The following is a 13,527-nucleotide window of genomic DNA, read 5'->3' as shown; positions in this document are numbered from 1 at the left end:
CACCCCAGTCCCTGCAGCCCCCAGCGCCTGCAAAGTACCCACACATCACAGTCCCCCAATGGGAGTCAATGGGTCTTACTTCCTCTCACCCTCGTGTAGCCGGGGGCCCAGTGAGGGCCGCCCACAGAAGTGCTTAATGCAAACTCTCGAACTAAAAAACAGTGAGGATTGAGAGAGGCTTCCTTTGTTAAAAGACAGCAAACTGTTAGATTTCAAAAATAACTTAAGACGGGATTTCTTTTTTATTCTCAAGCAAGCAGCCAGACATTGCCAAATCTATTTAGAAGGTTCACCAAGAGGCTGCTAATCCCACCCTGGTGGTCCTGCAATCAGCAGGAGTCTTCACTTGGGGGCATGCAAACTGGGGATCCCTGATCCCAGGGTTGCTGGCCAAGGTCAGGGCTCCTCTGAGTGGGGGAGGGGCTCTCCAGGGCCCTGGAGGAGGCTGGCCTCCACTCCAGCTCGCCCTCTGTCCCAAGGACCTGCTTGCAGCCTGTAGGCCCCCATCCATGCCGCCTGCTTGTAGGGACTCGTTTTAATTAATGCCAGAGCTGGGCCAACCACTGGGGCCATGACACTTGTTTGCAGGTCATCTCCTCCTAACAGGCTCGCCCTGGGAGGGGATTTGTCACTAATTGAAGCAGAGATCAGTTAATGAGGCTGCGGGACCTGGGGTTCCAGAGAACAAGGGAAAGGAAAATAAAATAAAGCCTCTTTCTTCAGAGGTTTTGTGACTTACACACACAAAAGAAAAGCAAGCAAGCTGCTGATTTTCCAAGTCAGAAACTCCAGTCCATCTGCCGGAGTTAGACCCTCACTGTGTGAAGACGTCAGGAGGAGGGACGCCGCCACCGCTAGGACTCGCAGATCGGAGGGGCCTCAAGGCCAGCAATCAGTCAGTGGCCTAATTAATAAGTATTTATGGGGCAGTGCCCTATGCTCCTCTCCATGGGGGAGAAGCCATGGTGCCTGTCCCTGGTTAACTTGTAATTCAGTGGGGATGGGGCTCAGACTGCAGAACACTGAGGGGACAGGGACATGGTGCGACTGAGTGTGAGTGGGGAGGACAGGGGTTTCCAGGACTTGTGGGGAGGGAGAGTGCTACGGGCTGGAGTGGTTGGGGAAAGCCTTTCGAGGGGTGCTGGAGCTCACAGGGAGGAGAAACGAGGGAGGCCCCAGCACAGACACAGCCCCACTTGAGGCCCCAGCCCCTGCTCAGCAAGATCAGCTCTGGGAACCCCAGAGGGCTCCAAGTCCCCCAATAACTCTGTCTTCAGAACCCATACCCTACAAATCTGTGCTAGGTTTGCCCTGGCAAGTGGTTGGGATGGAGCGGCTGATGGTCCTTCAGGTGGGGCAGTGAGGACTGGACACGCAGAGAGCTCGGAGCTCTCAGAAAAAGCTGAGTGATTTTTTACTTTTTTTTTTTTTTTTTTTTTTTTGAGACAGAGTCTCACTCTGTCACCCAGGCTGGAGTGCAGTGGCTGGATCTCAGCTCACTGCAAGCTCCACCTCCCGAGTTCACGCCATTCTCCTGCCTCAGCCTCCCGAGCAGCTGGGACTACAGGCACCCGCCACCTCGCCCGGCTAATTTTTTTGTATTTTTTTAGTAGAGACGGGGTTTCACCGGGTTAGCCAGGATGGTCTCGATCTCCTGACCTCGTGATCCGCCTGTCTCGGCCTCCCAAAGTGCTGGGATTACAGGCTTGAGCCACCGCGCCCGGCCGATTTTTTACTTTTTTTGAGACAGGGTTGTGCTCTGTCGCCCAGGCTGGAGTGCAGTGGTGCAATCATGGCTCACTGCAGCCTCAACCTCCTGGGCTCAAGCAATTCTCCCACCTCAGCCTCCCAGGTAGCTGGGACTACAGGTGTGCACCACCATGCCTGACTAATTTTTTTGTATTTCTTGTAGAGATGGAGCTTTGCCATATTACTCAGGCTGAGAAGCTGATTCTTGGCCTGCAGAGGAAGGAAGTCCACCGGGACAATGATCCCCTTCACTCAAGCCTTTCCATTCAGGGCCACTCAGCATCCTTCCCTATGTAGCCTCCTCTTCTCACCCCACCCCTGAGTCTCCAAGAAGGGAAGGGGATTTTTGAGCTGCTAAGCCAAGCAGACCATCAGCTCCTCTCATCACAAGGAACAAGGAGGAGGTGACAGAGTCCTTTCTCCCACTCAGGAGAGCCTTTGGCCTTCACCCAGCAAGTCCCCAGAATCAGGGACCCCCCACTTGTCTGACTCACAAATGCCGTCTCCTGCTGGGCTGCAGGACAAGCTGGGTGGCAGGTCAGCAGTCTCTTGGTGAGCCATCTGAATAGGTCTGCAATGTCTGGCTTCTTGCTTTTGTGAAGACATAAGGATTTGGGAAAGAGATCTTGGGCATGAGATGGGACATCCCACTTCACAGCTATTTGGAGATGACTTGGTCTATGTGGGAGTGAAATAAATGAGGCCATTTCAGGACAACCCCAAATCCCTCCTTTAGAAGAATGGTGAATTAAATTGTGGTGTATGGTACAATGGGTAATATACAGCCGTGAACTGTTATTATACAGTATTTACTTAATGGCACTGGAAAGACGAGGAAAGTGGGTTTTACCAAAAGGTTATTGTATGTGAATTCTTCATTATATGTGAATGTTTTCTTTTTCATTAGAGATAAGATATTGCTATGCTGCCCAACGTGGCCATAAGTGATCCCCCCATCTCAGCCTCCTGAGTAGCTGGGATTACAGGGGCATACCACCTTGCCCAGCTGAATGGTTTTGGAGTTTTTTATTTAAACTTTTTTATTATTTATTTATTTATTTTTCTGGAGATGGAGTCTCACTCTGTCGCCCAGGCTGGAGTGCAGTGGCGTGATCTCAGCTCACTGCAACTTCTGCCTCCCAGATTCAAGCGATTCTCCTGCCTCAGCCTCTCAAGGAGCTGGGATTATAGGTGCCCATCACCATGCCAACTAATTTTTGTATTTTTTTAGTATTGACGGGGTTTCACCATTTTGGCCAGGCTGGTCTTGAACTCTTGATCTCAGGTGATCCACCTGCCTCGGCCTCCCAAAGTGTTGGGATTACAGGCGTGAGCCACTGCGCCTGGACTTTTCTTTTTTTAAATGGGGTCTTGCCATGTTGCCCAGGTTGGAGGCACTGGCTGTTCACAGGTGCGATTATAGCATACTACAGACTCCAACACCTGGGCTCAAGTGATCCTCCCACCTCAGCCTCCTGAGTAGCTGGGACTACAGGTGTGCCCTGCTGTGCTCAGCTATGTGAATGTTGTTTGGTTTTCATTTTCTAATTATTTTTTCTTACCAGTTACATTAATGTATTGTGTAATGAATGAAATGACAGGGTTGTGAAGGGGCCCTTCGCCCTCTGGAGTCAGCTATAGAAGGCCATCCTAGTGGGGATCCAGAGAGAGCCAGACATAGGCACAGGGGTGGGCCCAGGGGTGGGACAAGTGTGCAGAAGGTCCTGGCAGCTTGAGCGTCCACTCTGGCTCTGGCCCAGGGCCCTGACTGTGTCACTTGCCCCTGGCCTCCTCTGGGAAGCAGGGAGCCACATCTACCATATCCTCACACTCAGTCTCTGAACCTCCCCTACTGAGTAGCTGCTCTGGCCTCAAAGTACTGTGGAGACTCAGCGCGAGCCTAATGCCCCTGGCTTTGGGCACTGACAGGTCTTCAGGAGAAGCTGGACATGTGACACCAGTAAGGCCACAGAGAGGAAACAGCAGCGCCCCGGTAGCTGAGCAAGAGCTCAGGGGAGCAGGCACATGGGCGGGCCTTGCAGAGTCATTCAGAGGCGCTCCCGCCAACTCCGACCCAGCCACGTTACTGAGCATGAGAAGCGGCCTTCTGAGCAGAGTGCTGGGCAACCGTGGCCCCACTCAAGACAGATGTCCTGCCTCGGCGCCCCCGGGGCACCACCTCACCTCCCCGCCTGCTCTCCATTACAGGGAGCACCGGGTTGTGCTCTGTCTACTGGAGCCTCTTTTCGGCCTGGAAAGCCTGTCCTGACTCCCTACCCACAGAAACCTGTCTCCCACATCCTTGCCCAGCCTGGCCCTCAGGTAAGCATCCACTTGCAATGCTGAGCGGGGTGGCCCGAGAGCAGCAGAGTCAAGAAGGAGCAGGGGAGGGAGTACTCACAGCAATGGAGACAGCACTGATGACAGCTCCCAGGTAGCCCTGGATGAACTTGGATACAGGTGAAGGCTGGAAAACAGAGGCAGAATTTCAGGCCTGCTAGGTGCCAAAAGCTCCCATACTTCCCCTTATAAGCTGTCCCAGCCAGCAAGAAGCATGCTGCCCACCAGCCTGGAAGGTGGGTGGAAGAGGCCCCTCAGGACCCAAAGGGATTAGGCCACCCTCAGCTCAGTTCCCAGCGTAGAAATATAAATCACCAGTAACCAGGGAGATGCTGAAGGGCCCACTTCACTCCTGCCCTATTCTAGAAAGGTCACTGGCAGACAATGCTGGCTGGAGGTGAAGAACAGCAAGGCTAACACGGACCATTGATGGCTGGGGCAAGCAGTCTCCACTTCAGAGGTTAAATGCTGCAAGGGGGCTGTTTGGCACCTGGAGCACTTTCTAGGTGGAAATGCCCGTGTCAAGGCTCTCACAGGCCTTGCCAGCCCATGGAACAACTGGGCTCCCATGTCAACAGATGATAGCTGCCCAATATCGCTACAGAGTAATATACCCCGAGTTCCAACACAGACAATTAAGAAAAAGCTGAGGAACTTGCCCTGTGCTACAACTGTAGGCTTACAGGTGTTTGGTTTAAGATAAATGGGAGTCATCCAAGCAGAGATGGCCACATGTGAAGCCTATGAGAGAGACTGGGGTGGAGGTTTAGATGTCAGGGGGCACCCACAGCGTACCAAGCCTCTCAATTCCTACAGTCCAAGCCAGCTCCTAACTCCCCTCCTCTCCCCCAAGGTTAGCAAATGTTAGGACTCTCCTCTACCCCAAACCGACAGGCCCCCAAAGGGGACCTAGATGCATCCTGCCTTCTTTGCCTTTGAACTGAAGTTGGGGAGAGGTGGCCTTTGTAGCAAAGCAGGGGCCCAGCAGCTCTTCCTGGACAACAGAAGGGTGATCGGGCCTCCACCACAAGCTCTCCAAGGAGTGCAGGGGGCTTTGGGGAGGAGGTACCAGCCCTGGACCCTCCCCACTCAGGAGCAGCCCTTCAGCTTGTGGCCAGTCGGGACCTGACAGCACTGAGGCAGCTTCCAGAAAATTTGGAGGAAGCTTTAGGGGAATTTGGCCCCCAAGTAGCTGATATCATCATGATCCAAAACCCAAATGTAAGAGCTATCCAAGAAGAATCTGAAAGCCAGCCAAATTCATCCCTTGCATTGCCCCCATTTAATGGGCCTTCTTCACTTCATGTAAACAGCTCCTCCCCAGAGGGCTCCTGGCCCAGAAACTCCAGCTGACCTCAGCCGAGTAATGTCTGAGTCGGCCACCCACCTGAAGGGTTGGCATTTTAAATAAGATATCTAGAGGAGGGCCATGTTTAACCAAGAGGCAGCCACTGATGGTGGCATGTCACACTGTAGGGAGGATGACTGGGCCTCCCTATCCTGAACCCCACCACTTGGGAGAGGGCAGTGATGCTCACCTTGGTCGCATTGCGGTTTGCATAGTTGACACAGGCATTGTGGCTCTGGTTCAGCCACTGAAAGGCAATGATGAGAGAAGTCAGGGAAGGAGTGGTCACCTCCCTGGAAGCCAGGCCTGGACCCCAGGAGGTCACACATCCCCAGAAAGACACAGCATGCGGTCTCTAGCTCACATGGTGCTACCCATGCTGCCAGTTAGCATGACTGACGGTCCTGGTTTGCCCAGGGCTGTGCTGGTGTTAGCACTGAGCCCTGCCTCTTGGGAAGTCTCTTGGTTCCTGAATGGGGTCCTGCACACCCCAGCAGTCCACCTGATCCTGAGACAGTCACCTCTCTTGGAATGATGGCATTCACTGCCCCTGCAGACCCCATTGCCTTTGTCACACCATCTTTATTATATTACTTGCTGGACAAAAGTTGGCCTAGAATGACTGACAGCCCTGCACTTCTTTCAAAAATCTCCCAGTCCAGTGTCCTGCACCTCCAGTTCCCAGACACAGAGGCCGGCAGGAGTTTTGTTCAGTGAAGACTGACATTTTCTCCTAGAAGACAGACAGGTTTTCCTTCCTGCCCCTCTTTCTCTGCACACATAAACACAGAGATACCCTCAACTGTTTTCATGGCATCACAACCCAGACTGTCTCCAAGAGCAGGGACCAGGGTCTGTGATGCACTTCACCACCTCAGGTTAGGGGTGTATTGACCTTTCTCAGTAGATGTGGGGGAGGCTGATGTCAAAATGAGGCTATGGGCCTCAGGGTCACTGGCCTTGGGATGAGCAGCCAAGGGGCAGAGTGGGGGCCACCCCACTGACAAGCCAGCATGTTCCAGGCAGGGGCACGCAGCCCTCATCACCTCGGTCCAAAGGTTAGAGTGACACATGTGGATTGAGACATGCTGGGCTGCTGGAGACCTCAGCAGGGCCAAAGTCCTGGTTTTCCTTCAGTGACTTCTGGGCTGGGGTGGTGTCGGGGTGGACTGACCCTACGCGGGGTCTGGACGGGGCAGGAGACACCAGGGCAGGGAGTTCTTAACCAGCACCTGTGTGGGCCCTTCCTTCAGGAGCCCTGTTTGCTGGGAGACTGTTACCTGCCAGAAGACAGTGGATGCCAGTGTCTGGTTGGGCAAGAGAAGACCGACTACCTATGAGCGAGAGAGAAGAAATGCTGAAAAAGGCAAAAGAAACATCCTATGCTTTTGCAAAGAAAAAACACACTACCACAAACGAGTGAGCTGGATCTATACAAACTGATGTGGTATGCCGTGTACACACAAACTGAGGTTCACTAAGGGAGAGGGTGTGCGATGGGAAAAAACCAAGTTGCAGAATTATATTACAGCATAATCTTATTTAAAGAAAAATCACCTTATATATATAACCATATACACAAACACATGCATACACACATTATCTCCAAGCATGAAAAAACCTGTAGCGTGGATGTCTCTGGAGGTTGGGTTGCAGGTTACTTTTGCACAATCTTAAATATTTCTGTATTCTTCTTAACAATAGACATGCATTATTTCCACTATTAGGGGGGGCAATAAAAACAAGCAAACAAAAGGAATACCATCGTTTCCACTCAGGTTACCTGACTCCTTCTCACCCTAGCCTTCCTGTAGGATTTTCGCGAGGATTAAACAAAAATCATTTCAAAGGCCTTAAGTGCTTTGTAAATACAAGTTGGGGGAATTTGTATCTGTCATCTGTGAATTTCCATGAAGCAAAAACCTATACCATGTTTAAGCAACTGAATGAAACACAGATTTCTAATATTTGTTGAATGAGTGAAGGAATGAATGAAGAGATGAACAAATATACACATATGGCTACGTATGGAAACACAGACGTGGATCCATTATTCCCAAAGCCCAAATATCACCTAAGACCTAGACTTGCTGACCGTTTTTTTTTGGTTTAAGTCAAGATGAATGGTCTGATTTTGACACTAGCCAAGCCTTGGACTTCAGGGATCCCTGTGCATCTCTCCAGTTTACCTTTTGAGTGTTTGTGTGCAAAGTAACATCTACCAAGTCCCACTGCATATGGGAAAAATGTGCACAACCATCCACATATTGACTTATTTATTATTCCTGTAGATGAAATGGCTCTTTGGCAAGAATTTCTGTAAGGAACAAGTATAAACACTCAATAATATGCAGTAAATCAAATTCTAGACATCCCCAGCAGCATTAGTAAATCATGTTTTAAACATTAAAATGTTTTAAAACAGCGAACACACACACACACACACACACACACACACACACACACACACACACAATCTATATTTATTGGCTCATATCAGTTTGAATAAAATTATATAATATAAAGCTATTCCATAGCTCCAATGAGGAATTATGAGATTTTTTTCCCCCAGAATGAGATCCCAACTTGATTTTTTTTTTCTTTGCAGTGGCAGCTTAGGGAACTAGAGTGAGAATCAGGGGAACTTGGGTCTTACGTTCAGCTCCATCCCCGTGTGATTTCTGGCAGAAGATGATCCCCTTTGGGGCTCTAACTTTCTTACCTATGCAAGTGAAGGGGTTGACCTCAGTGTAAAATTCTACTTCCAAATTCTGGGTAGTTGGTGTCAAGTCAACAGAGACAGTCTCGTCTGTAATGGGATCCCATCTGCCAAGGAGCATCCCAGAAAACTGAGGACCTCCTCCTAGTTGGGGCCCCCAGTTAGAAGCCAAACCAGAGGGAGGAAGCCGAGCCTAGCAGGGGTGGGGACAGGACAGGGGGTGGGTGAAGAGTACATGTGCTCATATGTGTACACGTATGCATGGCTGACTGCCTCCTACCACCAGAGGAAGTTAATAAAGTTGTTCACTGTTTGGAGCCCAGCACGTCATCCCCTGATCTGGAGTCTACTGAACACGGTATCTTACGGACTACATGTCTTCTCCTCTGAATCCCCACTTACCCCCCTTGAACTGTGCTTGGACCACCAGGAACATTGTAAAATACAGCCCAATGGAACTCACTGCATTTACCTGACAACTGCTGTCCAGGACACGGCCCGTGACACCACAGGGTTCCCTTTATAATCCACTTGGGGGAAGTATTTTCCAGTCTCAGGATCAGAAGCTGTGCCTCTGAGTAACTGGTGTGCATGCGCCTTGCAGACACTGGGCCATTTAACTGAGTCTCTTTGCACCGTCCAGAAACTCAGGCCAGCTCTCCATAGCCACATTTGCCAAGTGTACAGACCCACACTGCCTGGATTCTGTGCCCAAACCTCACTTCTGGCTTCATTTTATCTTCCCTTCCCTTTGTCTCATTTTCATCTTCACTTCTTTTATCTTTAGTGGCAAGCATTTTTAAAAGTGACATCAAGTCTTTTCCAGAACAAACCAGAACTCTAAACTAAACCAGTATTTGGGCCATGTACCACACACATACACACTGCCCATGGCTCTATGACCAGCGAGCTTTTTACTTTGTTAGACAATCCCCACTTCCCATCCCAATCTCCTGCCCTAACATGGGTCTGGGGTCCATGCTGGCACCTCTGACTGCTATAAGTCTCCTCACTCTTTCTTAAAGAGATGGATTGACTGATTGATTTTGCCAAGCATTTCACTTACCATAATCCTCATACTAACCCTGGGGATCAAACCAGAGATTACTTTTGATATTTTACAAACGAGACAACTGAGGCTTAGAGAAATTCAGTAATCTGTCCATAGCTTCACAGCAAGCTAGAGAATCAGGTCTCCTGGTTCCTGGCTTGGGGGCCCTGACTCTGATTTTAGGGTGCTCCTTCTCCAGCTCATCCCCCTGAGCACAGAAAGAGGGGGGATCCAGTCAGCACTCCACATCCATTTATGGGGAGCTGCTTCTACATACCAAGTTCCTTGCTGCTCCTAATGGAGAAAGTCAGAGGAAAGGAGTGAGTACATGCGTGTGCATGCACACTCACACCACACACACACACACCACACACACTCCTTACCCACAATAAAAACAAAAACCAGACAAGAAAATGGAGGCTAACATCCTTTATAACACCTAGGCTTGAAAATGACAAGATGGTTTAATGAGGTATTTGGATATGTGTAAAGTTGATAAATTTTAACATCCAAAGAGAAGTTCAGGAAGGGAGGGGTGAGTGTGTCCCGGCTATCTAACAAAGGCGGAGGTAGGAGTGAGCCGAGGGGGTGCAGACACAGGAGCAGGCACAGCCGAGACAGCGGAGAGACTGGTCTGACTGCAGAGGAGGTCTGGGAGCCCAGAAGGGAGTGTGGAGAGGGTGAGCTTAGAAGACAGGAGCACAGAGCTGCATCGGCCAAACAGAGCCTTAGGGGGCCATGTGAGGCTAAGGCAGGGGAGCAGGGATCCTGCCCTCCAGGTCCTCACAGTCAGGCAGGGACCAAAAGCACGAGGATGCCAGCCCCATTCCCTATTAGGCAAAACGCAGCACCATCTGCACAATCCCAGGAGCAAGAGCAGATATTTTATAACTTCCTTTTTTCTTTTTAAGTCTAAATTAAAAATAAATGTTCCCTTCAGCTCTCAGATGTATATCTCTGGTGCAACCTGCCCACATTCCCTCCCGCTGCCCTTTCCAGAACATGGCAGGGGAAAGGAAGAAAGAGATGGATAGAGAGAGGGAGCCAGTCCACCCAGCTTCAATGCCAGTGGATTGCACCTCTTCCAAGAGGGAAACGATTCAGGCGTGGCCACGCAGACGGGTGGAGAGCGCCCAGAATGTGGCTGGTACCAAGGAAAGTGGAAGGAGAGGGAAACAGGAGCCAACAGCTAGGATTTCTAGCCCAGCCTCCACCCTATCGCGCTGCAGGACCTTGGCCAAATCACACATCCTATCTCTGCTCCCATTTATAGTTCATAACATGGCTGAAGTCCCCTCTGCCGCTCCAGCCCCCTGGCAGCTGTGCTCTCTGCACATCCGTCTGTACCTTTGCTGTTCCCCTTCCTCTTGGGTGTCCTACCACAGACCTAGTGATTAACGCTCAGGCTCTGGTCGTCAAATGCTGGTGCCAGCATTTACCAGTTATGTGACCACAGGCAAGTCACTGGAACTCTTTGTGCCTCTGTTTCTTCGGCTGTTAAGTGAAGGACAATCCCAGTACCTCTCAGGATGGTTATGAGAGGAAGTAAGGTGTGGAGGAAATTCAGCTCAGCGTGAGGCCTGCAGCAAGCGCTCCCTGGATGCCGGTTGCCAGTGCCATTCCTCTCCTCCCATGTAGTTCTTTCCTGGACTTTGCTGGTTTCCTCCTCTGAGCTCCAAAGTCAGCATTACACCACTGAACATCATCTCATCTCCATCCGTCTTGGAATACAAGTCTTATCCCTCAGAGAACAGAGCTGCGGAAGGCAAAATTGGGGCTTTTCCCTCTTCCTCTGATGCCCCCCATGGCATTCAGCACAAAGCTGGGCTCACACCCCAGACTGGAAGAACACTGCTCATCATTACATAATCATTGACCAGGGAAAGATCTCTGCTGGACTGGGACAATGCACTCCTGACTCCTTTTATTAAGTCCTAATTGCAGGGGGGTTGGGGTAGGAGACTGAGTCTTTGGTCCAGATTATTTTCCACTCCCTCTATCCATACCCTCGCCACAGCCTCATCACAGAAGGAATTTATTTCCTCACTTTTTGGCTCCGCTTGGTCATCTAACTTGCTCTGGCTGACAGCACATGGGAGGACGGACGTGGCAGTGCGTCAGTTCTGAGCCCTGCCTCAGAGGCCTCATGCCTTCCTGCTTGCCCTCCTGAGCATCTAAGGGTTGCCACAAGAAGACATCCCTGAAAAATCCCTGGTCCAAGGAGGAGGAGAGACAGGAGGGCACAGTCTATCCCAGGTCAGGTCACCTTCAGTTGACCATGGCGAGATGCAGAACTGCCTCAGTCAAGCTCTGCCTAGACCGGGCAAACCCCAGTCAACTGCAGATCCCTAAGAATGAATGCTTACAGGCATGGTGGCTCACACCTGTAAACCCAGCACTTTGGGAGGCCAAGGCAGGCAGATCACCTGAGGTCAGGAGTTCAAGACCAGCCTGGCCAACGTGGCAAAACCCCATCTCTAGTAAAAATGCAAAAACTAGCTGAGGGTGGTGGCAGGTGACTGTAATCCCAGCTACTTGGGAGGCGGAGGCACAAGAACTGCTTAAACCCAGGAGGCGGAGGTTGCAGTGAGCCGAGATCGCACCACTGCACTCCAGCCTGGGCGACAGAGCCCAAAGATTATCTAAAAAAAAAAAAAAAAAAAGAATGCTCACAGATGCCACTGAAGTGTTGTGGATGTTTTCTACATGACACTATGGTAGCAACAGCTAGCTAATACATGGCTTACTACATATGCAGAGTGACTATGCTGTTCTTTCTAGTCCAAAATTCTGTACCATTATGAATATGCCTTGAATTAAGTCTTCACCAGGGATGTTGGTTCCTAAGCAGCCCTGCTTATCAAAGCCACCCAACCCAGGGGCCATCAGCCCAACTCTAGGGATGCCCTGACAGGCCCAGGAAGAGGGGCAGTTTGTGCTTGAGCCTAGTCTCAAGACAGAGTAAGGAATGGGGCCAATGGCACCCATATGGTAACTTGCTACAAGAAAAATCACATCTTCACTTTGGGCCTCCTCCTTCAGAGTATTCTAACTGCTGCAGAGAGATGAGGTCTCAATCTGGGAGAGAGGCACCCCCAAATATCTCAATCTGCTTGGCCAGAAGTGGGACATGCACAGCTGAAGATAAAGGCAAGGAGGGGTAAGGCCACTGCCACAGTTCTGTGTACCATGATATCAGGGCTCAGAACTGAGCAAGCCCCCGCCCCTTGGCCACCTCCCATACAAAACTGACTCAAACTACAGGAGAAAGGTTTTTTTAAAAGCGTGGGAAATCTGGAGAGGAAATGAGGTATGCGTCAAAACAATTGGGCAGTAAAACTGAAGCCAGGGGAAGACTACGGGGTACAGAACTGTCCTGTTCGCCAAGATAACGGTGGAAATAACCGTCCCTCTCACCCTTCACCCCGTTTCTACTTGGCTAATCCCTCCTTCCTCATCCTTCAGGTTTTAGTTTAAGCATCACTTCCTCCAGGATGTCTCCTCTGACCCTCACAGTGAGGTAAGGTCTGTCACGTGCTCCCCGGCACCCTGCATGCCTTCTCTGTACCATTCCTCTCAGCAGCAAAAAAGTGTCTACCTCGAGAGCTTCCATAAGCTCAGAGGAGGCCCCTTGACGCTGCCTCCCCACATACCCGGGAGCCTCCCAGGTAGAGCAAGTGTCTTTACATCTCATCCCTTTCCACCACAGACTCGCTCAACTCCATAAATGTCCCTCTTTGTTACTGACAGATCCACCATGGGCCCCAGTACCCCAATACCCAACAGATGTCCTGTTGTTTCCTTCTACTTTGTCTCCATCTTCTGATTTATGTGACTAATGATCTGAAAGTTATACTTCAGTGTATAAGGGGTGTTGCTACTTAAAGGATGCCAGCCAGTTAAAGAAAATCTCTCTGTCAAATGAATGTTTACCCCGGACCGGTCAATTCTAGCTTCACTGGAGTGACACCTCCTGTGTGGTGAGCTAGGTCAACATGGCTGGGGTCTGGTAATGCTGGAGGAAAGCCAGGGAGAACACTGGGATTGGGATTTAAATGTGCAAAAAAGCAGAGGAGGGATGAGGAGGCTTGGGAGATGTCAGGAGGGCCCTGGGACACACCCCTGGAGATGAAGTGGCCAACACCAGCATCTTCTGATACTTGGAGTCTCTAAGTCCATGTGATCATCTGTGCGTTAAAATGAAAGAGTGCAAAGTACAGAGTTCAAGCTCTTAATGTCTCAAGACAGAAATCGGATTTAGACTTAACCTAAGGCCACCAGATCCAATGACTAGGTGTTCGTGGTCTGCCCTCCTTAGCA

General features: G+C 50.5%; 1 protein-coding gene and 1 long non-coding RNA gene across 51 annotated transcripts in view; both read right to left on the bottom strand.

Annotated features, from left to right (window-relative positions):
- Positions 1–13,527, bottom strand: part of SFXN5 (sideroflexin 5) — a 130,594-nt gene that overhangs the window by 52,258 nt on the left and 64,809 nt on the right. For all 50 annotated transcript variants that reach the window (XR_013402694.1, XM_077959347.1, XM_077959346.1 and 47 more), the window contains 3 exons: positions 6,718–6,771; positions 5,628–5,684; positions 4,151–4,216 (listed from right to left, as the gene is read on the bottom strand). Coding sequence is in view for 49 of the 50 variants with exons in the window: in XM_077959347.1 (XP_077815473.1) it covers positions 4,151–4,216; positions 5,628–5,684; positions 6,718–6,771 (177 nt within the window). In the remaining variant the exon portion in view is untranslated. The remainder of the gene's footprint in view (positions 1–4,150; positions 4,217–5,627; positions 5,685–6,717; positions 6,772–13,527) is intronic.
- LOC144333740 (uncharacterized) lies at positions 10,022–11,875 on the bottom strand. Its single transcript, XR_013402706.1, has 2 exons — positions 11,743–11,875; positions 10,022–11,605 (listed from the first exon to the last, which is right to left on the bottom strand). It is a non-coding gene; the product is annotated as an uncharacterized LOC144333740 (long non-coding RNA).

This window comes from Macaca mulatta, chromosome 13, assembly GCF_049350105.2.
Source record: "Macaca mulatta isolate MMU2019108-1 chromosome 13, T2T-MMU8v2.0, whole genome shotgun sequence".
NCBI lineage: Eukaryota > Metazoa > Chordata > Mammalia > Primates > Cercopithecidae > Macaca > Macaca mulatta.
Note: the sequence above shows the minus strand (reverse complement) of the source record. Positions and strands in the feature narration are given on the sequence as shown.